The sequence below is a fragment of the Scylla paramamosain genome, chromosome 27, assembly GCF_035594125.1.
Source record: "Scylla paramamosain isolate STU-SP2022 chromosome 27, ASM3559412v1, whole genome shotgun sequence".
Taxonomy (NCBI): Eukaryota; Metazoa; Arthropoda; class Malacostraca; order Decapoda; family Portunidae; genus Scylla; species Scylla paramamosain.
In genome coordinates, this window is record NC_087177.1 from 1,057,763 (window position 1) to 1,081,001 (window position 23,239).

At 36.4% G+C, this 23,239-nt stretch overlaps 1 protein-coding gene across 2 annotated transcripts; it reads left to right on the forward strand.

Moving 5' to 3' along the window:
• Positions 1 to 409: 409 nt before the first annotated feature.
• Positions 410 to 21,847, forward strand: LOC135114004 (splicing factor U2AF 50 kDa subunit-like). 2 transcript variants are annotated; one of them, XM_064029609.1, is made up of 10 exons: positions 410 to 599; positions 2,132 to 2,258; positions 2,716 to 2,864; positions 3,187 to 3,479; positions 3,568 to 3,742; positions 5,297 to 5,385; positions 10,184 to 10,270; positions 19,646 to 19,768; positions 20,612 to 20,791; positions 21,154 to 21,847. In XM_064029609.1, the coding sequence occupies exons 1-10, from the start codon at positions 563 to 565 to the stop codon at positions 21,427 to 21,429; spliced, it is 1,536 nt and encodes a 511-aa protein (XP_063885679.1). In that variant the 5' UTR covers positions 410 to 562; the 3' UTR covers positions 21,430 to 21,847. The 2 variants fall into 2 exon arrangements, with proteins under 2 accessions (XP_063885679.1, XP_063885680.1); XM_064029610.1 differs by lacking the exon at positions 10,184 to 10,270.
• The last annotated feature ends 1,392 nt before the right edge of the window (positions 21,848 to 23,239 follow it).

A 23,239-nucleotide genomic window follows, 5' to 3' on the forward strand; every position in this document is an offset into this window, starting at 1 on the left:
GTAGTATTAGTTGTATTAGTAATAGTATTAGTATAGTGTAGTAATGGTTGTGATGGCAGCAGTATGCAATTATATTACGAAGTAGTAGTAGTAATAGTAGTAGTAGTAGTAGTAGTAGTAGTAGTAGTAGTAATGTACAGTGATTGAATAGTAACAATAATAATATAACAGTAGATACACCTTTTCAGCGACTCCCCATAGTGTACATTGTATTTCTGTAGGTTTTCACACTGAGCACTTTAACGTTTCCAAAATTTCGCAATCACTTCCTTTCCCAATACCTTACATACGGGAATGAGGATATTTTAAGGAGCCCGCCAGTATGCTCTCTGCTATGACAAATCAGATGGCAGGAGCATTTCCTGAGCAGCCAATGGGAGGCGGGAGCGGCGGAGGTGGTGGCCTATCGGCAAGCGGGTTGAGAGCGTCCCCGCGTGCACGGCGCCATGTCTGTTGGTCCCACCTCGTAGCTGCCTCTCCTTATTGTTGCGGAATATTGCTGTTCCTACCGCTTTGTAGGCGTGAAATATTGTGTGAGAGCGTTTCGTAGGACACCGCCGCCATGGGGGAAGACAGAGATAAGGAGAAGAACGACAAAGGTAAGAGTGATTCACATTTTATAACTGGTGATATTTCATAATTATATGTTGCAGAGGCTTCGTGCACTTCATGTGACGGGGCATCTAGAAGCATGTGCTGTGATTACATCTTTGATTTTTTTATGCAAAAAGTAGCATATAGGAAGAGCGGAGTGAATGATGTGGTGCGGAATCAATATGCACCAGGTGGAGGAGGCCAGCCTCTCTTTGCCGGCGGTGGCGGTGCGGGCTGCCTCCTACCACTACCACCACCAGGCAGGGCTGCCCTCCCTCCACCTGGTGATCGATATTCCCCCAGATCGGGATCATGTTAGTTCGGCTTAATTTCTAGGTTATGGTCCCTGCTATGTTATGCCCTAAATCTAAGTAATCACGCACACCCCCATGGCATTGCTTGGCCCCATCACACGGGGCTGCATGGGACATGCGTAACCCCTGGTATTTGGTGTGGAAGACGTTTTCCTTCATGTTTCTTCATGATGCGGAACTATCACATATACTTTTTTTTTTTTTATGGAAATGCCCCTATATTTTCCCAAGGGAAAGTCTGTCAGCCCGGAAAATGTCAGGAGAGAACATGCCGGTGCTGGTACCTTTGCCCTGGAGGAGGCATTTACCGGAAAACCAAACGTGGAATGTATAATGTCAAACATTACCATATAAAAGCCCTAGGTTAATTTGAATTTGTCTGAGATCTTACTTGACTAGATTCAATGTTTGAGACCCTTGGAGGGTCTCTTCGTTGGAATGGAAAGGTGTGTAATAAAACCATATGCCATCAGTAACAGTGTTTGTACCGTTGTGCAGCATTTGAAAAAAAAAAAAAAAATGCAAAAGGCATTAGCAATCAAAATTGAAAAATATCAGTAAAGATCTGCTAGTTTGGGTCTGCAATCACAAACTTAATGATTTACCAGCAGTCTTTTCTTGAAAATGGGCTCATGCATCCACCAACTCTTCAAATTAAATGTTTAAGGGAAAATGTTCTCTGGTATAAGCTTGAGCGATGAAAAAAATAGCAGATACATTATGCATTTCACTAATGTGTTGAGCCGCTACCTTCACATCAATCTGTGTACTACTGTATAGTGTACGGTGTTTCATGCAATAATAATGAGCATGTGGTACAGTTCAAGGGTAATTGTGGTAATTTATGATGAACTTGTTGGATACTAATGTGCACAACTACTGTAAGTTACAAAATTAAGGGAATGATATGCAGATGTCTATATTAAAGTTGAAAATAAAAAAAAATTCCTGACTTTTTGAGGTGTGCTGACAGCCTTAAGGTTGTGAGGCTACTGCCCAAACCTTTTCACATAGTATGACCTTAACATATGAAAAATGAAGGGGTGGGAAGAGGAGCCAGAATCCTATCATTACGCTGAACCAAATGGGTGATCATAGGAGTTCTCGCTTTGTCATGTGAGCCACAAAACTAAGAATATTTTCAAGAGATTAATCCTTTTGTTAAAAGTATTAGGCATATGTGACCACTGAATGAGTAAAACTTATTCCATTTGTCTCCACAGATAGAGAAGAGAAGAAGGAAAAGGATCGTGATAAGGACCGAGACAAAGATAAGGACCGTGACAAAGACAAAGACAGAGATAGGAAGAAGCGTAGCCGCTCTAGGTCACGAGAGCGGCGGAAGCACAAGTAAGGACTTCTTTTGATTTATGTTATTTGTTCCCTAACCATAATGAGAAAATTTTTAATTTAGTAGTAAGCGAGATGGAGTTATTCCAAACCAGGGATTGTGTTTTATCTTCTTCATGTCTGTGTTTCAGAAAATCTGTTAACTTGTTTTGCTATATGGTTTGCAATCAATTTTAATGTAATTTATAAATTACATTAAAATGGAGAAAATGTTATTGTCTATTCCTCATGCATCAAAAGGAGTAACTAAAAGGGACAGAATGTGGAACTTAAAACTCCTATTTCTATATATTTATTCCCTTAATTAATCAGAATTTAGGGATTGCTCGGACTGCTGCCTATTGAGGAGAATACTTGCTTAGCTTTTAGACATATTTCCTTCATCAGCCAATCAATTTTTCCTGGAGTTAAGGATCTGATAATCAGTTTTTCATACTTGTGTGTTTTTCTGTTGTAGAACAAGGTCAAGGTCAAGAGGACGCTCTAGGTCCCGCTCGAGATCCAGGGAGAGGAGGAAGTCTCGCCGCAAGAAGCCTTCTCTGTACTGGGACAAACCACCTCCAGGTTTTGAGCATATAACACCTATTCAGTATAAGGCAATGCAAGGTTGGTCCTTTTTGTTTTATTATTTGTCTTCTCTGACTTTATTATTCAAAGATATTGATATTAATTTTCTCTCCATTATAGTGAATTTTCCTTTTCATAGATATAGACATAATTTTTCTATGTTAACTTCTAGTGTTCTTTACGAGAATGTAGTGAAATGTCTACACAAAAGTTTTCTGCTCAATTCCTTTGCCTTCAACTCACAGTTTCTCATATTGTCATTAGTTTCCTCCAAATCCATGGTTGCAGTACATGCTTTGCTCTCCTTGCCCTAAGCATTTTTCTTAAAGGCCTCATTTTGAAGTATGGCTTTATTTTTCAGCTGCTGGACAGATCCCCTCCAACGTGACTGTGCCGTTGATAGCTCCTGCAAATGCTACACAGGTCCTGTCATCATCATCATCATCATCAGTTGTTCCTTCCATGCCTGAAATAGCCAATATGCCTCAGCCTGTACCTGTTGTTGGTTCCACCATAACTAGACAAGCCCGCCGTCTATATGTGGGTAATATTCCATTTGGGGTGACAGAAGAAGAGATGATGGAATTCTTCAACCAGCAGATGCACTTAGCAGGTCTTGCACAAGCAGCGGGTAATCCTGTACTTGCTTGCCAGGTGAGTAATTTAATAAAATGCCCCTCTGCTCAAATACATGAACAAAATTAGTTACTGTAGCTAACCTCAATTTTCCCTCTTTTTTCAGGTGAATTTGGACAAAAATTTTGCATTTTTGGAGTTCAGGTCAATTGATGAAACAACACAAGCAATTGCATTTGATGGCATAAACTTCAAAGGACAAAGTTTGAAGATCAGACGTCCCCATGATTACCAGCCAATGCCGGGAATGTCTGAACACCCCACACTCACAGCTATGCCAGGTATTGTTTCTCTCTCTCTCTCTCTCTCTCTCTCTCTCTCTCTCTCTCTCTCTCTCTCTCTCTCTCTCTCTCTCTCTCTCTCTCTCTCTCTCTCTCTCTCTCTCTCTCTCTCTCTCTCTCTCTCTCTCTCTCTCTCTCTCTCTCTCTCAAATGAACATTTTTTCTAACTTGCAAAAAAGTAAATACTCATTATTTGAATTAAAATGATTGGGTCCGAAAATAGATTATTTGTAACAGCTGCATAAAATACTAGAAATAATTGGTACTAAACACTTGGTCCACACTGATGAATAAATCTTGATAAATTGAAGCCACAAGATGTTGTGGTAATGTGTTGTGTTGAACCATTAAATGAGTGTGAATTAAATAAACTGAGGTCATAGGCATTGGTGAGTTACAAAGATAAAAGCTGGGAATCAAAATTAAAGTGATCTGGCTTAGTGGACAATTTATGAGGTGGATGAGTACAAGTGTTGAAGCATGAAGAGAAGACGGGGGGAAAGGAAGGGAAGACAGGTGTGCAAAGAAGTTAATGGATAGGCTTCTTGTGGCTCATATCATGAGAAGGATTGGGAACAAAGAAGGCACTTCGGTGAAGCAGAAAAAATATTAACGTTGACGTGTGAAACATAGAATGAGGTCATTATTTTCAAGTATAGGTTATCCATGTGAAGGGTGTCTCAGGGTGTGAAGTTAATGTAAAGGAAGTGCATATAGAAGATTTGGCATGTAAGCAAAGGAGATGGAAGAGCTTGTGCTGTTGTAGTCACAGTGTCTTGAGATTATTGGTCATCTGGTGTGAATAGAACAGAACATGTCACTGTGCATTACCCAAGCAATATTCAATTGACAGATCTGATAAATGTGCATGTAGTATTATAACATTGACTTGTGCTGTAGAAGGACAGGCTTTAATCCAAAAATATTCTATTTCCTTGCATCATATGTGGATTTCTGGTGTTGGTATGGACATTTTGGTGTTGCTGCACCTTGCATGGATATTAAATCCTTACAGAACACAAAAATGGTTAGGGGTATTTTGGAAAACATCTTGACATTAATAGGAAGATTTTCTTCCTTGTGTCCTGTCTTAATATAGCACAAGTGAATTGTCCTACTGACCTGAGAATCACCTTTTGTCCTGATAAAATACCAGTAGAATGAATTGCTCATTTCACTTTGTGAAAATATCAGTATTCGTATTGCACAAGTAGGACAGAGCCTGTTTACATTCTCTTCTAGTCTCATTTTTCTGACTCACCCGCACTCTAACTGGGTGATTAGAATTACAGCACTTGTATCTTGAATTGAAGCAAACCAGTTCTTTTTAATGTTGGGGCAATATTGTTCATTATTTGTGAAGATAATGTAAAATAATGAATTATGCATGTATGGAAGAAAGTTCTTTGTAAGTTGTTTATAGATGCATTGAGACTTTGATTATTAACAGCAGTGGAAAAATTCATGTTAAATATCAGATGTGTGAATAATTGGGTGAAAGAGTAATTCTTGGTCATTCACATTTTTGTAATATACTTGCTGGACTTGTTTCAGTTATTGCTGGTGTAGTGTCGACGGTGGTTCCTGATTCCCCCCATAAAATCTTTATCGGTGGTCTACCAAACTATCTCAATGAAGATCAGGTATGTGGTGTGATTGATATATATCAGATTTTTGTTCCAGATCTGGTATGATGCAATCACACAGGTCATCTCTCTTATATACATGATATAGGAAAGTTATTGAATGTTCTGCATAATTGCAACTACAAGCTAGAAAATCATGCACATCTTTATATTGCCCAGGTAAGACATGTGTGATTGCCTGTACCAAAAAGAAAATCATTGAAAACCTTCAAGTAAGCTGCAGTAGTCTACCATAGCTTTATGGTTTATTTTATTTCACTAATAACTTCTCATATATTGTCTTCAAATAAGAGACCTGAATAACATCACATTCATGTATTTCTAGTAGTTTATTGAATCACTTGAATGTTGAGAGTTATTCCCCAGGGTATGATGTGTTATTCCATTAAGGTAAGTGATATTGGGTGTTTGTTGAAGTAAAGATTCCTCTGAAAAGATTACATTAATGCAGGCTTATTTATTATTTATTTTTTTTTAAAGTTTTTAGAGATTGGAATATTGTGCATCTTGCCCAAGATTCTTAAAAAATCTGACTCCTTTGAAGTTTTTCTTTTAATCTCCATACAAAGCAACCACACAGGCTGAGCATTATGTGTGGACATCTTTGCTTCCTTTTCTCTGCCTAACTTAAATTTCCTGTTAGAGTTTGTATCTGATTGGGAGAGAGAAGGGTTTTAACACTAAGGAAAGTTGCCTGCAAATCTAGGATGGTGGAGGGTGGGCAGAACAATGCATTTCATTATGCATGCCCCAAATGTGATTATGGAAAGGAAATAGGAAAGAAAGAGCAGTGCAAGGAAGGCAAGTAAATGGGATCTGGTCAAAAGTCAGAGGAGGATGTTTGTTGGTTTGAGGATGCAGAAAGGTGATTTATTTTATATTTGTATGTCAAAGAAACTGAGATAAGGAGTAAAGTCTGTCAGCTGAGAAACAAAGGTGTTATAAAATAATTGAAAAGTATACTACATAGAAAATGGAAAAAAGAACTCAATTGAAAATTCCATTATAAAGATGGGCTGTTTATGAAGAAGGGCATGTAATGGTGGAAAGTGAAATAGCTGGTTAAAAAGAAGGGAAGATAAAAGAAAAATACAATTGCACTTTGCAGAAATGAGTGGGAGAGATTTCAGGAATATGGTAGGAAGATAGGAAGACTCATGAGAGAACAAAATAAAAGGGAAAAGATGACATGTTTTTGGAAGAAGTGAAAGGCATGGAGACCAAGGGAAAGAGTGTCCAAGATGGTTTTTAGGTGGAAATAGTAGTGGGTATCAAGGTATGGAAGTAGTAGCAGTGAAACGTATAGAACGGTTTGAAATTATATTTAGTAAAAGAATATGAAATGTTAAAAAAAAAATGTTGAAAAGTGGCTGCTGAAAATTGAAAAAATCTAATCATTAGCATGAGGAAAAAGCATTCTACATACTACAGTGATGTTAACATTCTTTTTTTCTTTTCTATTTTGCAATTAATCGTTATTCTAAGGCATTTTCTAAGTTAACAAAAAAAAAAAAAAAAAAAAAAAAAAACTTAGATGCTAAGATAATGTGACACATGAGGATATGTCAGGTAGGGGAATGCCAGAGTCCATAATCAGGTTAGAAGTCAGATGTTCATTATGCATCATTCATTTTGCTTATTAGGACTCAAGTGAATCAGTGATCATGAGGGAGGGAGTGCAGGAGATGGTGAAGGATTTGAAAGTGTTGGAGGCAACAGGTTTGAAACTTTGGATCAGTGTGCTTTTAAATGCTTTAAAAATTGGCAGTGTTTAATAGTTCAAAAGGTGGGTGAATGTATGTTTAATGGACAGTATAGTACCAATTTATCAGGTTAGTACTAGCTTTAGGAAGTCTACTAAGTGTTGCGGGAGTAAAGGGCATGAAGTAGAGGTAGGGATTACAGAGGTCTTATAATTGATATGAGATAGGTATCTGAAGAGTATTTAGTATATGTATACATAAATGACTGATCCTCATAAAGTTTGGGTAGGAGCACTTTCTCTTCTCAGTCTGGGGTTTTGTATACTTCATATATCGTTTAAAGAAAATTTGTGAATAGTAGAGCATGGGTAAGAGTGGGAAATAACATGAGTAATTTGTTTTCTGTTTTAGGGCTACATTAGGGAGGGATGTGTCATTTCCTTTGTTCAGTGTGTTGCAAGGAAAAGCCAGTGTGAGATTGTAGATACAGTCAGTGAATGCTGATCGTATGGCACGGTGGCACACACTGCTTGGGGAGTGCATTTTACTTAAGATCTTCCAGGAAGCATTAAAAAACAGGCTATGACAAATTTAATTATTGGCATCTCAAGTGCATCTTTCCTCCTCTTTCATGCCCATAGCAACAATGTTCATTATTTATTAGTCTGTATTCATTGTGTCTGGTGATGTGTAACTGGCTTTTTTCCTTGGGTTGAAACACTTTTTGTTCTGTTAATGCTGTGGTGTTTGTAGTGATAAGTGTGAGTCATACAAGTCACGGTGATATCATTCCATCGTAGGCCTTCATGTCAGGCTTGAATGGTGTTGATATAGCAAAACGTATGAATTAGAAGATACAAAACTTCCAGAACCTCACTTGAAAATTCGTCAAGGGAGGCTGTGAGGAATGTGGTGGCATCCCCACTGCTTCCCTTCGGCTGCCTTGCTGTAAGATTCTGATTAGACTCCAGCTGCCTTTGTAGAGAAGCTAGAAGCCATGGGGTAATGATAAAGGGATGCCATCACTGTGGTTGTGAAAAGATAATTACTCTCTGGCTTCCTTGACAAATTTTTGTATAACATTCTGGAAGTTTTGCATTTTTAAATTCACATGTTTTGCTATATTGACACCATTCAAACCTGATGTGAAGATCTATGATGGAATGATATCACTGTGACTTGTCTGCCTCACACTCATCACTAAAAACACATACAGTATAAACAGAACATGATCACACATCAACAAAGACAATGAACACTGACACTGGTAACTTGTTTAATACTGGTCATTGTTGCTGTGGGCATGATTGAGGAGGAAAGATGCACCTATGATGTCAATAAGTCAATTTGTCCCAGCCCAATTTTTATGCTTGCTGGGAGGCCTTAAGTAAGATGCACTCATGAAGCTTTGTGTGCCGTTGTGATACAAGATAAGCATTTGCTGACTAGAAGTACAGTGATGAGTGCTGATAATGATGGAGTCTGAATTAATTGGATGGTACTACAGTGGTAGTTGATTCAGAGTAATTGAGATAACTTGGAGAAAAGTTTGGAAAGGTGTGAATGAGTTTGAGTAAAGTAATGAATCATATGAGGATGGTTTATGGAAGGAGGATGAATGTAGGTTTGAATAATTTTCATGGTGAGGTGGACTGTTTTGAGTGTTCGGGATTTCATGTTGCTGTGGATGCAGGAATGGATGATAAGGTCAAATTTATAATTGATCAAATAGGATCAATGTGGGGAAAGAATGGTTAGTGCATCTAAATGTAGATCACTTTTGAATGAAGTGAAAAGGATAACAGGAGTGGTAGGAGTTGGCTGATGGAGAAGAGCGGGAAGTGTTGCAATGGTCTTGGCATGTGGAGAGGAATGATAAAAGGGCACTTGAGGGAAATAAACTTATAATGTGAAAGGTACAAGTCTAAAGGGAAGACCACAAGTGTGGAGAGAGTGTTGGATGTAAGAATGATGTTGAAGTAAGGAAAACATTATTGATAGGAAGGAATTGAAAATGGTTGTGTATGCGTGACTGGAGATGAAATCTCTATGGCCTTGATAGGAGAGGATCTGGTTTATCTGTTTTTATTGAGCATATCGGTTCTGAGTGGAGACTTTAAGGGATGGGTCTATCATGGTGCAGCAGGGGTAAACCAACTCCATTGTTGTGCCCTGCTGCAAATTTTGTTGTACGTGTTGCACACCTGACCTTTACACAGCATATTGTGGTGAGGATTGGTCTTCTCTCCCCTAGAGCTGTGGATGCACAGATGTGAGGGATGGAGGTGGATGGATTTATATAGGTGTCATGTCTTGGCTACACACCTGTTTAAGAAGTATGTCAGCCAGGTGTATCAATAGATATTGTACCTAATTCTAAGTTTTTCAGTACCTTTCTCTCTCTCTCTCTCTCTCTCTCTCTCTCTCTCTCTCTCTCTCTCTCTCTCTCTCTCTCTCTCTCTCTCTCTCTCTCTCTCTCTCTCTCTCTCTCTCTCTCTCTCTCTCTCTCTCTCTCTCTCTCTCTCTCTCTCTCTCTCTCTCTCTCTCTCTGATTGCTTTGACTGAAGTTTTTCAAACCTCTTCGAAGTGGGCAATTTCATTGAAGTATTATTAATCATGTTAACTTCTTCCTGGCAGCAACAGGGATGGATGTCTTGCTAAATAAGAAAACATTTACATGTAGATGCTGCTGAAATTCATGCATGTTTCCATATATGGTTTCCCTGATTATGAAACATCAAGATTAATATCTGTATATAGTCTATATTGTTAAGTAAACAGTATGGGAGCTATATAATTTGTTACATGCATGCAAAGCATATGTGAAAATATCTATTTTAGACTTCCATATATGCTACAGTTGTTCACCCATGCAAAAGTGTCATCATCACCATGAACAAAGTTGGGCTGTGCACATTACAGTAATGTATATTGACAGTAACATGTGTTAACATTGGGTAACTTTGTAGAGTCATGGATGTGGGGAAAGTATATACTAGTTATTTTCCTAATCTAGCTTTGCTTTCCTGTTCTCTTCCCTCCCTTCCTTCATCCATCTCTGCCATATACATTCACTTTCCTCTCTTCCCCAGGACAGAGAGTATGGTCATTCCTTAGGGGCAGGTAAGGGAGGTGACTCATCCCTCTCTCTCAATCCCGGCAAGAGAGCATTACAAAACGTGTGTATTTTTGTGTAAAAATTGATATGGTGAATGCCTTATTATCTGGTTTAATTGATTCATGGGTGTATCTGATATTCACAAAAAAGACAATCTTAAATCCATCACTGTTTAGATGACTTAATTTTCTTCCTTGATATACCTGTGTTAATATCAACAGCAAAATTAGTTTCCCCTTATTTTTGAATTTCAGAATTTTCCCTTGCTTACAATGTATCAATTTTTCCCAATGTTACATGCTATACTTTGGCATTACAAGACCAACCACTCTATATTCCTCATTGCATAATTTCTTTTGAAAGAAAAATATACCTTGCATGTTTGGCTTGCAAAGTGCCTTGTCTACAAGCATGTAGATACACATTAGGCATTATCATTCACTAATGAAGATCTTAAAAAATCCATCCAATTGTGTACAATAGTACTTATTAGTAGCAGTGTGGAGATGCATGCCCACTGAAAGCTAAAAATGGACTGGTCTAGAATGCATTGAAAGCTTAGTCAGGTTATTCATTTTTAAAACAAACAACATATTGCTCATTTGCATACTTCATGGTATGCAGATAGAATTTGTCTCAGTCTTATTTCATTTGGCTTTTAATTTTATCTGACCATCAGATTATGTGGAGAGTAAGATTTAAAGCACCAGATAATTTAGCATCTACTGTATATGTGTGACACATCCATTAATCACTGGTAAAATCACTGTAGTCTGTACGATTCATTATTTTTAAGAAATTGATCATCAGTCATCTTCCAACAAAGCTTGTCTTTCGTAATGTGTCACCCAGTGTTTGAGGCACTGAGTTTTATACATGTATAGAGAAATTGCTATAAAGTTACAGAAAGGATCTTAAGATCCAGTAAATGATTACAAACTTGACTTTTTACATTTCTAAAATGAATGTGCCTCACATCCATTGTTCATCCTCAAAATCATTGTCTGTACTGGTTTCATCTTTCTTATTATCCTGGAATTCATTATCGAAGCCTTGCTTTTATATCTTAGATGTATCTTGCCATTCTTTTCTCCCCCCATTCATACAAGACTTCAAACACAGTAGAAAATAGGTGTGTTGTCTTGATGTTCACTAAAGCATCCTGAGCTGATTTACACAGGACAACCAATACCTTAGCAGTTCTCTATCATATTTACAATATGAGATGCCAGCTAACAATGTATTTGCATTATTTGTGCATAAAAGTGCAACTATATACAGATATTTTTACAGATCGTAGTAAATTAGAATGGGTATCTCTAAACTTATACCAAGAAATGATCTCACTTCCCAGACACTTATACATAAACTCTGCCAGGAAGAGGTTAACAGTTTTATGAATTAGACAAGCAGAATTATGAACAACTGCTTAAAAGTTTGAACCACCTCACCCAAGGACTTGTCTGTGAGCTCTGTTGTTCGTGAACCCACAGCACTGTCATTAAAATCATAAATTAAGGAAGGCATTCCTCACAACTATACAGTTATATTTGTGCAGATTGTCTCATTAGTTTAACTAAACATTTTTGGAATGCTGTTCATAAGATATTGGAATATTGTAGTAAATATAAAATCTCGTTTAGAAATATTTCTTTGTTGTCGCTTGGTTATGTTGTCTAGTTATTCCAGTCCATGCTTAGAGGCTTGGTGCCATTTCGGAGGGAAAGAAATATAAAGAAAAGAGGAAGATCTTAGCAATCATTCTGAAAGCAGTTGAATCATTGAGTCACAAAGTGACACTTCTCCCATCACCTGAATATAAAAGGCATATACGTTTGGTTAAGGAACTGAGAAAAGTTTGTTCTTTTGATTATTATTGTAGTAATGTTGTTGTTGTTGTTATTATTATTATTATTATTATTATTATTATTATTATTATTATTATTATTATTATTATTATTATTACTATTACTATTACTATTATTACTACTACTACTACTAGTACTACTACTACTACTTCTACTTCTACTTCTACTTCTACTACTACTACTACTACTACTACTACTACTACTACTACTACTACTACTACTACTACTACTAATACAATATCTCGTAATTGTGTTTGGTTGTGTGCAAAAGTTGTATGAAAGAGAGGTAAAAAAGTGCTTATGGATGTGATAGTGTGTGTGTGTGTGTGTGTGTGTGTGTGTGTGTGTGTGTGTGTGTGTGTGTGTGTGTTTCAACTTTTCGTGGATACCCTTTCTTAGGAGATTTTGGCCTGACATGTAGATGAGTAGATTATTATTATTATTATTATGGTGACAGATGACCTCTTCCAGAAGTGAAAAATGGTGTCCTCTACCAGACCACATGCCATCTTTTTTTTCTTTTTCTTCTTTATTCTGTCTAAGAAGAATACTAGGCTGAGACCTGGTCAGTCTATCTCTTTTCCCCTTTCCTCAATTAATGGTGGAGATTGACATATGTAATATTGATTTGAGTTTTAGAAATGGCTTTGTTTCTATGAGTGACTGGCAACTGGCACAGAGCTTAGCTCAATTGATAAGTTATGTTGTACAAAGTGCTCAGAGCTGTTTAGATGGTTGGGTATTCTTGTCAGGGGTTTCTAGGGATACTGTGTTCCCTTGTGATGAATGAATGGGGATGAAAAATCCTTTGTGCGCCTTACGTACGATGGCCTATATGTTAGCAGCTTTGCTGTGAGAAGACATTTGGTGTTAAAATTGGTGGTTTTGGTTTTGGAACATTGAGATGTCTCAGGCCAACCAGCCTTTAAGCATGAATTCATGTTATCTGGGCCTGTTGCGATCACAGTCTTATTTTATGAGATGGTTCTTTGCTGTCCTGTTGAATCCCGTCATGGCTTACCCATTAGGGGGCGTTTGCCATTTGGATATTGATTGAATTGAAGTTTTGAATGTTTTCAAAGTATAAACTTTGAGAGGCAAAACTGATTGGGGTAAGTTTGTGATGGATGTAGGGTCAGGTTGGTTCATGTGGTGAGGATGGCTCTGCACCAGCACATCTCTTGCAGGCTCACATACAGGTCAAAACAGAGTAGATGCAGTGGGCACCATCTTCCTGCCAGGCATCGTCTTAATGCAAGTGGATCCATCGCTGCAGATATTTGACTTATTGCATTGTGTTGCAGATGCTTTCTGTAGTTGGAACAGGATTACCAAAGGGCTTTAGCATCCACCCATTCAATTCCCAATATCCAGTAATATATCTTCATAGCCTTATTCGTAATAATAATGGGAGTAAAAAATGCCTATTGCATCAAAATTTTAATTTAATCTTAAAGCCAAGTAGTTTAGGTATTTTATAGAATGGCAAATTATGGTGGACAGATTTTGCAATTGAATTGTTGTCCTTTTCCAGAGTTCTCTTGCAGAGTTCTCTTTCAGAAATCTTTTTTCAGGGTTTTCTTTCAGGGATCTCTTTCAGAGTTTTACAGGGTATCACATGTGGGCTTCATTTGCAAGAGGGAATCACAGAATCCTGATTCTTGTTAACTAAATGACACGTGTATAGCAACCCATTTTGAGTCCATATATACTCATCCTTTCTTTTTGCTTTCTTCCCCCATTTGTTTCCCCTAGCGAAGGGTTCGTGGTTGAATGCCCTAAGCGGCCCATTTGTACTGCCCATGATAAAGCCTGCCTCACTATGCATATGATAATGAACCATCCTGACCAAGGCAAGTTTCAGTCTTTTGGTCGTATGTTGGCGCACCAATTTTTTAGGGTCGAGGTTGCTGTAGGATCTAGGTAAGTTCTGCAAGACCAGAGTTGTCTTGCACAGCGTTGTTTGCTCTTATTTTTGTTTTTTTGTTTTTCTTGACACATGAGGTGAGCTTATAAATAGGATAAAGATTTAGTGAATCATCTGGTACAGTCGGTTTTGCTCAACTAAAGGTAGGTCCTATTTTATTGTTTTATTGTACAAAAAGAAACAATAATTTGTTGAAACAAAATGTGATGTCTTGTAATTCTTTCTGTAGTGAGTATTTTCATGGTGTGTGTAGGATAATCAGGGTGTGCATGATGTAGATAATGATTCTATAAGCTGTAACACTTCTCAACATTGTCTTTAGTTGTTGGGTGTTCAGTTGAATGTACATAATTTATTTTAGTGATGTTTTGTGTATAGTAACCCCATTTCTAGTTATGGTCTTGAAATCTGTATTCTTGTAGGACATGGTCATTAGTCATTTTTTCTTATTTCACTTGACCTATTACTTTTACATACCCTTGCATGCTAGAGTATGATAGGTTGGCACACTCTCATGATCATACTCCTTTGAGCATCAGCCTTTTGTTTTGATAATTTTTAAGAACATTCTTGAAAATAAATAAAGTATATATCCAGAGTTCCATAAAGCTTCTGCTAAGAAGGTCTAGTTCAAGATCTTTACCTGGGTAAGATTTTCCTTGTATTCTTTATTGATGGTGGTATGATAATGATGGATTTGGACTTGTGTATGATTTATGTTTAAAGGCTTTTTTAAAATCCAAATAATATCTGAGAACAATGAAAGAATAAGAATACATATTTTAGACTCTTAGTGAATTTTTGAGGAGCACGTGGGGTAGTGGCGTTAAACAGGAATGGCTGGAAGTGATGAAGGTTTAAATTTAAAAACATCAGTAAATAGAGAATGAAAAAAATAAAATAAAAGGCAAAAAAAAAGCATGTGGCTTTTATCATGTCAAAAATTTTCATTGCTTTTTCATCCAGGTAAGATCAGCAATACAGCCTTGATCACTCTTGCTTCCTTGATGTCATCCTCATCCTCCTCATTCTCACCACCACCACCACCACCACCACCACCACCACCACCACCACCACCACCACCACCACCACCACACCACACCACACCACACCACACTACACACCACCACTACTACCATCACCACCACCTTTATCATACTGCATATTATTTATTTTATATGCAATATATTATTCAGTAAACATTCTATGAAATATGTTTGAGGTTATAGTAGTAAATATTTGGAGAAGTTGGTAATTGCAAGAGTTTTACTTTAATTTTTAAACTTTATGTAGCAGTAGGATGTATGATGTTCCCTTATCTATGCGTGGCCATCATCACTTGTTTACATTTTTGTTGTTTGTGTTGCAGTCCGTGATTTCATGGAGGGTGAAAGATTAACATCCATGGCTCGCTACAACTCACTTCACTTATCCCTGTCTCCCTTTTCCCACTGTCTTTGCTTCCATACTCTCACCATCTCTGTTCCAACACTAGTACTAGGTTGAGCACATCTTGGTAGTCGTGTAGCCATGAATACTTTCATCTGCAGTGCCTCGATGCCTAATAGTGAGTGGCAGATTTATTAAGATATTTTGCTGGCTATTCTAGGAAAATGAAGTTTTTTACTCATGCATTTCTAACCATTTGATATTTGAAGTCTTCATATATGCATGAAGGCAACATTACTAGTCACCAGCTTGGAAATAGCCATATATATATATATATATATATATATATATATATATATATATATATATATATATATATATATATATATATATATATATATATATTATGATTCATTATTTTTTAAGGCCATAAATGCATCATAACTTTTTAGGAAGAACTGTACTTTTAGTATTAGAAGTCTATAAATTTAATTTCTCAAGTATTATGAAAACACAAGTTGTACATTCCACATCTGAGGTGGGTGTAGTTCACACAGTGCTGTCAGGCAGAGCCACCATTTACTGGACAGGCCAGTATATAAATCATTTGTTGACTTCTGTATTTCTCTTAGTTGCAGTGACAAAGAAAATTTGTTTGCAAGATATTAACTTCTCTCCATACTTTGAGGGTTGCATTTGATGACCATTGCTTTAATTTTTATTTTGTTAATATTGCGGAATGTGTTTCCCATATAGAGTTGCACAAGATTTGGAGAAAAATTGTGGCCAAGAGTACTCGGTTTAATTTTCTCTCCATTGCAATCTTTGCATCTATGTAAATGAAATGCCAAAGCATACTTATTGTAGTTATAAATTTCTCCTTGATCTTTTAATTTTTAACAAGTTTTCATTCTTGAAACATGTTCTTTTCAGAATGATTGAGGATCTTTCTCCCAATTGTTTTTGTGGCCTAGCTTGTGGCAGGGAACTTTTTGGCATTACTAATTGCCTATGTAGGTGTTAGTATGGCATTTACTGGGCTTATTGTTTGGGTGAAAGGTGGCATATAGTGAGCTTCAGATCAGTTGACATGAACCTGATGGCTGGGCTGTTGAAGGCGGTAGTGTTGTCATGTAAGGATTTTTTTGTGTGGATGTCATATTACCAAAGTGTTCTCCTTTAGGGCCTCCCAAAACATGATGAAAGGTCAAGTAAGGATGATGCAAAAATGACATGAATCCAGAGAAGTTATCAAATCAGAAACAGTCTTTATATATTACTTTATTGAAGTGTGAGTGAGACATCTCTGAGATGGCTAAGGCTGCAGCCATAATACACATGCTCAGTTTTATTTTATGATATTTGTTTTCTACAGTGTATCATCCCTAATGTCATGGGAGTCTAGAAAATAACTTCTTGAAGATTTTATTATGATTTTATTTGCAAAGTTCATATGTTTACTTTTTGGTATAAGTTTTGTTTTGTTGATTTTTAAAGTTTCTTTTATTTATTTACCTATATTTTTATCATTGTTTATTTATCTATTTATTTATTTATTTATTTATTTATTTATTTATTTATTTATTTTATTTTTATATTGTGTTTGTAGACTTGTTTGTACCAATCTCTAAGTGTGCGTTGGCTCAGGTCCTGCACAGTAGTGTGTTAATGTGTTGTCATCTTGACTTGTACACATGCAGACAAATATTCACTAATTTTTCATTTTGGACGCCGGAACTCGGCTGTTGTGTGTAGGAAAGTTGGCAGTCTTCACCATAAGATGTAATTGAGTTCAGTACATTGTTGTTAAAGGATTTTTTTTAATATTTGATAGTATTTTGCTGTAGTCCAGTGATCAAATGTACTAAATTTCTTGTTTTGAGAATTTGAATTTGATAATGCTTATGAATTAGAATGAATGAAAATCCAGAAATGTAGACAGCATTGTGAAGTGGTTGAAAGTACCCTTTTTTTATCATCATCTCCCATCCGTTAAAGAAAGAAAGCTGCCAAAGTTTAGGAATGTCTATAGTGGATCCAGACCAACTTGGTACTTGGATTATTGGCTGTACCTGTCTGTGCTTTTGCCACCTCAATCCTGGAGTGACCTGACCTGACTATGGCCAGCATGGCGCAGCCTGGGGGATTCACTTGTCAAGGACATGGGTGGTAGTGCCGCATGGCCTGTGCGTTGCCAGGTGTATTAGAAAATATACATTGTCATTGTTCCATCAAGTTGAAAGCCATTCTAAAAAGCCATACTTCATATATAGTAACTTATAATTTTGGAATAATTAAGGGAAAGGATTACAATGAGCAAGAGAGTAAGGGTAATGTTGGACAGGTACAGCCACCACCCTGAGTACCAAGTTAGGCTGGATTCACTATAGTGGGTAGCAGGTTTTGCCCTTTACTGCTTCTGTACCTCAGTCTGCTGTCTCCCTTGCTTCTGGATTTTTAAGGATTATTATCTTTCATCTTACTTAGAGTGGTATAAATGCATTTGTTTATACAATATTCACAGTAGTGGATGTTCATTACTTTCATAAGAAATGCAGTTACTGAATTTGTAAGTATAAATCACTTTGGATAAATCTAGCAATATACTGAACTGACAGCCCTTAAAGTTGCTTGCCAGGAATTGGTGTCATATTTTGTCTCAGTTTAGGATAATAAATAGATCAAGGAGTCCAGATTCACTTGCTGTGTCCTTCATGAACATAATTTTTCTTCATACAGGGGATGCAATAATAGGATACAGTGTTGGCAACTACAATTGAAAACTTGATGTGCTTATTAAATTTGCACAATGTTTATAAACATAGTCTGATTTGATGATGTGTAAATTTGTGCAAAGTTGGGATTATTGTTAAATCAAAAGTTAGTGGCACTGATGAGGCTTTCAAAGAGCAAGTAATGAAAGCAGATTCTAGGAGAGAAACTCAACCATTTACCTGCCTTGAATGTTAGTGTTTGTCACTTAAAGTGGTTAAGGAAGTGTCTTAAAGTTGTCACACAGCAAGAAAGTAGTAATGGCATAGTGGCATAATGAGAGGGTATGAATTTTAAGCCTGAGCAAACACCTTTAGAGATGAGAGAGAAACCAGAGACAGTTATTGGAATTGAGACAAATTGTGTCCACAGAAATAACTCTCTCTCTCTCTCTCTCTCTCTCTCTCTCTCTCTCTCTCTCTCTCTCTCTCTCTCTCTCTCTCTCTCTCTCTCTCTCTCTCTCTCTCTCTCTCTCTCTCTCTCTCTCTCTCTCTCTCTCTCTCTCTCTCTCTCTCTCTCTCTCTCTCTCTCTCTCTCTCTCTCTCTCTCTCTCTCTCTCTCTCTCTCTGTGGTTTCTTTAACCAGTTTAGCATGATGATTATATTGTAACTCCAAAATTTTTTTACCTTCTGATTAGAAATTTTTTATTAATATAGTACTTATTTGCAAAAACAAAGTTGGCAGTGTAGGACAACACACCTTATAGACGTACCATATTGTTATTTTTCCCAGCAGTAAGACTCATGGATAATAGATACCTGATTACCGAATAACTGCAGCCTGCATCACAATTAAAAATATTAAATAGATAAATTTTGATTTAATTTGAGCAGTAGCAGGCCTCAATATTTGATCTTTTTATATATATATATATATATATATATATATATATATATATATATATATATATATATATATATATATATATATATATATATATATATATATATATATATATATATATAATTTATGACTTTTATAATATAACAAAGCTTAGCCATCAACTATGATTCTTGAATACTACACATTATTACTTGAGGTGAAATTATACTTTTTTCTGGTGCTCATGAGTTTTACTGTGTATCACTATCACCACCACCACCATTATCATCCTCATGATCATCATAAATCACTGCATGATGCATGGCATGCTTGAAAGGAGAGTCTGCAACTATTTAGATTTGTCCCTTGACTACACCAAATAATCGTGAGGAATGACACTGATAAATGTAGTTAACAATACTCTACCCAAGTTTTAAGCGATGTATAATTTGGTGTTTGGTTTTGTAGACACATTGGACCTATCACATAGAATTGTACTTATTTTATCAATATTTATTTACATCAGTATTTTATATTTATTTGTTTACTTTTGTATTTATTTATTTGTCTAACATGTGAACATTATCTCTTTAGTACAGAGTTTTCAAAATTTTTGTGTTGGAAAATATGCTAATCTTCTTTTAATGCCATTTTTCAGGTCAAGGAGTTGCTCATGTCCTTTGGTCAACTTCGAGCCTTTAACTTGGTGAAAGACTCAGCCACTGGACTTTCCAAAGGATATGCGTTTTGCGAGTACGTTGACGTCAGTCTTACTGATCAGGTGAGAAAGCTGGCATTTAAACTAATATTTATCTTGAAACATAGGTATCATTTAAGTGCAGAAAGTCCATTATCCTTTCAATTCTTAGCATATATCATCAAACTTCTCATTTTTAACTAGTTAAAGAAAGTGTTAGGTAAGCTTGGGATGTTAGAAGGAAAGTGTGATAGGATTAATGTATTGTAAGCTTTTGTGACTCAAGAGAATGAGGATAATTGATTGGGTATAACCTCAGTTCCTGACAACTGCTGTCTGTAGAAGATGAAATATCTTGATGCTGCCAAGATATCTTACATACACAGGTTCTCAGTGGGCTTGCCCATCTTGTGCATGTTGTATGAAGTCCTAATACATATAATGCATGGGAAAGGCACAGCTAGGTATATTGTTAGCAATAAAGGTGCACATATTCACAGCATCAGTAAAATGTTGGATTGCCAGCAGGAGCCTTCCTCAGAATTCTTACTTTTGAGTTACCTGTGACATATTTCTTTGCAGCTAGGATTTTAATTAGAATTTTGAGTCCCCCACATTATAGTGTCACTTGGGAGGCAAACTGATGCCCTGCATTAAATACGGTTCATGTTAGAATATTGTGTATTAGCAGTGACCTGACTGTATAATCAAAATATGCTTGATATGTTTAGAAGACAAGCATTGTAAGCAACAGGAGCAGGAATGGGGCCTTTTTGTCAGTTATAAGGTGCAAGGCAAGGTACATAGTGAATGAAGGTACATATGAATAGATAAATGTAAAAATATACGGCTATGAAAGGTGGGATTGTTAGTGTCACTTTTAAGGGATGTTATTTATTTATTGATCTTTTCTCCCTCTCTCCATAGGCCATACATGGTTTGAATGGCATGCAACTGGGAGACAAAAAATTAGTAGTACAGCGGGCCAGTGTTGGAGCAAAGAATGCTAATGCCATGGCTCAGGCTCCCGTACAGATTCAGGTTCCTGGATTGCAGCTACAGAGTGGCACTGGGCCTGCTACTGAAGTTTTATGCCTTATGAACATGGTAAGAATTGGCCTTCTGATTTGTAACTTTCATGAATGATCTAGTGTTATGTCTTTTATTATTCTTCAAAATGAGGCTTGAGATCCCATATTCATCTTTATGCTTTTTATGTATACTTACTAAAGTTGATAAATGAACAAATAGAAAGATGCAGGGATCTCTCTCTCTCTCCCCTCTTATCATTTTTATTGTATATACCAGGTTGACATCCCCAAAGAAGTTGAAAAAAGACATTTACATGCTTATGTTCATGAGTGCTCCCAAATATTTTAGCCTCTATCCTTCAATTCCTTTCTAGCTTCACAGACATCTCTTTCATTTAAAGCTGTCTTCATTAGATCTAATTATTATCCATGCTCCAGGTAATGCCAGATGAGCTGAAGGACGACGAGGAGTATGAGGATATTCAGGAAGACATTCGTGAAGAGTGCAGTAGGTATGGCATTGTGCGATCAGTTGAAATTCCTCGCCCAGTTGAAGGAGTGGAGGTTCCTGGAGTAGGGAAGGTTTTTGTTGAGTTCAATTCTGTACTGGATTGCCAGAAAGCTCAGCAAAACCTTACTGGACGTAAATTTGCCAACAGGGTTGTTGTTACATCCTATTTTGATCCAGACCGATACCATCGACGTGACTTTTAAATGACGGGGACAGTAGGTGTTTCCTTCTGCTGCAGCAATTAGAAAAAGAATAAAAGATAAAATCATAAGTGGCATTTGGTGTATATCTACATTTGTTCTTGTAGTTTATCACTTTGGATGATTAGTTAGCTTGCATTATTTTGCCCATCAGTAATTTCTTTTCAGATATGCAGTAACATATGATAATTTGCTGGACATACAAGTTTGCCTAGATTGTATTAGTATAAAGTAAGTGATGTTTGACCTAATAGCTTAAGCATATTTTATATAATTGGGGAACTTACAGTTGTAAAACACCTTTTGGGAAATCAGACAAGATTGATGTTTGTTCACTTGCTCAGTGTATGTACTTCCATGCCATGTAGCAACTCATTAATTGCATCCTATTCTACATTTTAGTATAAATATATCTTTATCAGATTTTGTCTCAATTACTCAAAATATCCTTTATTGAATTTCTCAGAAGTGGATTATGTGTTATATATATATATATATATATATATATATATATATATATATATATATATATATATATATATATATATATATATATATATATATATATATATATATTTACAAGTTTTGTATTTTCACAACTTTTGTAGAGTAGTCTGCAGTGTTTTCATGAAATTTTGATGATGCAACCAGAGACTGTAAACTTGTGTTGATCTACAGGTATGCATTTGAAATTACAGCTACAGAGATGATGGTGCATGCTTTTCCACATTCCACACCCGAAAGCTGTACAGCATTTTTTGTAGCTAATCCATGCCTTTAAGAGAGGACAGTGCAGAGTTGCACACTAGCATTGGTGCTTTTGTAGTAAACTTTGAATCTCTTTTTGTATCCCAGAAGTTTTTTCATGGTCATCAGTACTGTCAAGAAATATCATTGTATTGTTTGCCATTGTACTTATTTTAAAGTCTCGCATATTGTTTGTTTGGTGTTTGGACCATCTTGATGGCTGATAATTAAGGTAGGAAAATATTGGTATGAAAGAAAAGACCATGATGGAATGAAAGGAGCCTTCAAATTTAGAACCAGTGTGCTCTGGTAAATAGAAACAAAGGAAATTAAGTTTTCCTTATAAGCTGTGTGCTGTGTTGCATGGTGGTGTATCCAACCTGGTGTTTTTGAGACTGGAATCAATGTCTCTCATGGTTTGGGTGTTGCTGCAATAATTCTGGAAAACTGGAGGAGGCAATGAATAACCAGGCAACTGTTGGGTACTTTAAAGACCAAATATGTATTTTTCTTTCTTTTTTTATTATTATTATTTTTTTATTAGCTACATACAAGCTGTCTATGAAATTTACTATAGGTGCTTTTGATAAAATTCATCAGTGTTCCATCTTAGGATATACACTTTTGATGCCTGCCTATCATTGTAAGGCAGAATTGTGATTAATGTCTCATGGTTTAATTTCCCCTTGGTATGCATGAATTTTCAGTATAATCAAGCAGTGGTTAGTAGATATTGATGGTATAAATATAAAAAGGAACTGGCACGTGTTAGTGTTATTAGCCGTTATGATTATTGCTTTTTTCCTTCTTAAAAGTACATTATTCCCATTTCAGCTCAATTTCATCAGTATAGTATTTCTTTTTGTTTTATTTCTTTTTTTGTTGTTGACATTAAGAATGTTTCTAGAACTGCCAGGGCTCAGAGAATCAAACGCTGAGAATATGCCTTCATTCTTCTTTTTGTGCTCCATATAAACCTAATTTATTTGGCAAGATAATGGTAATGTGTTCCGAGTTATGGTAATAAACACAGTCAATGTCTCAACTAATTTTCTTTGCATCTGAA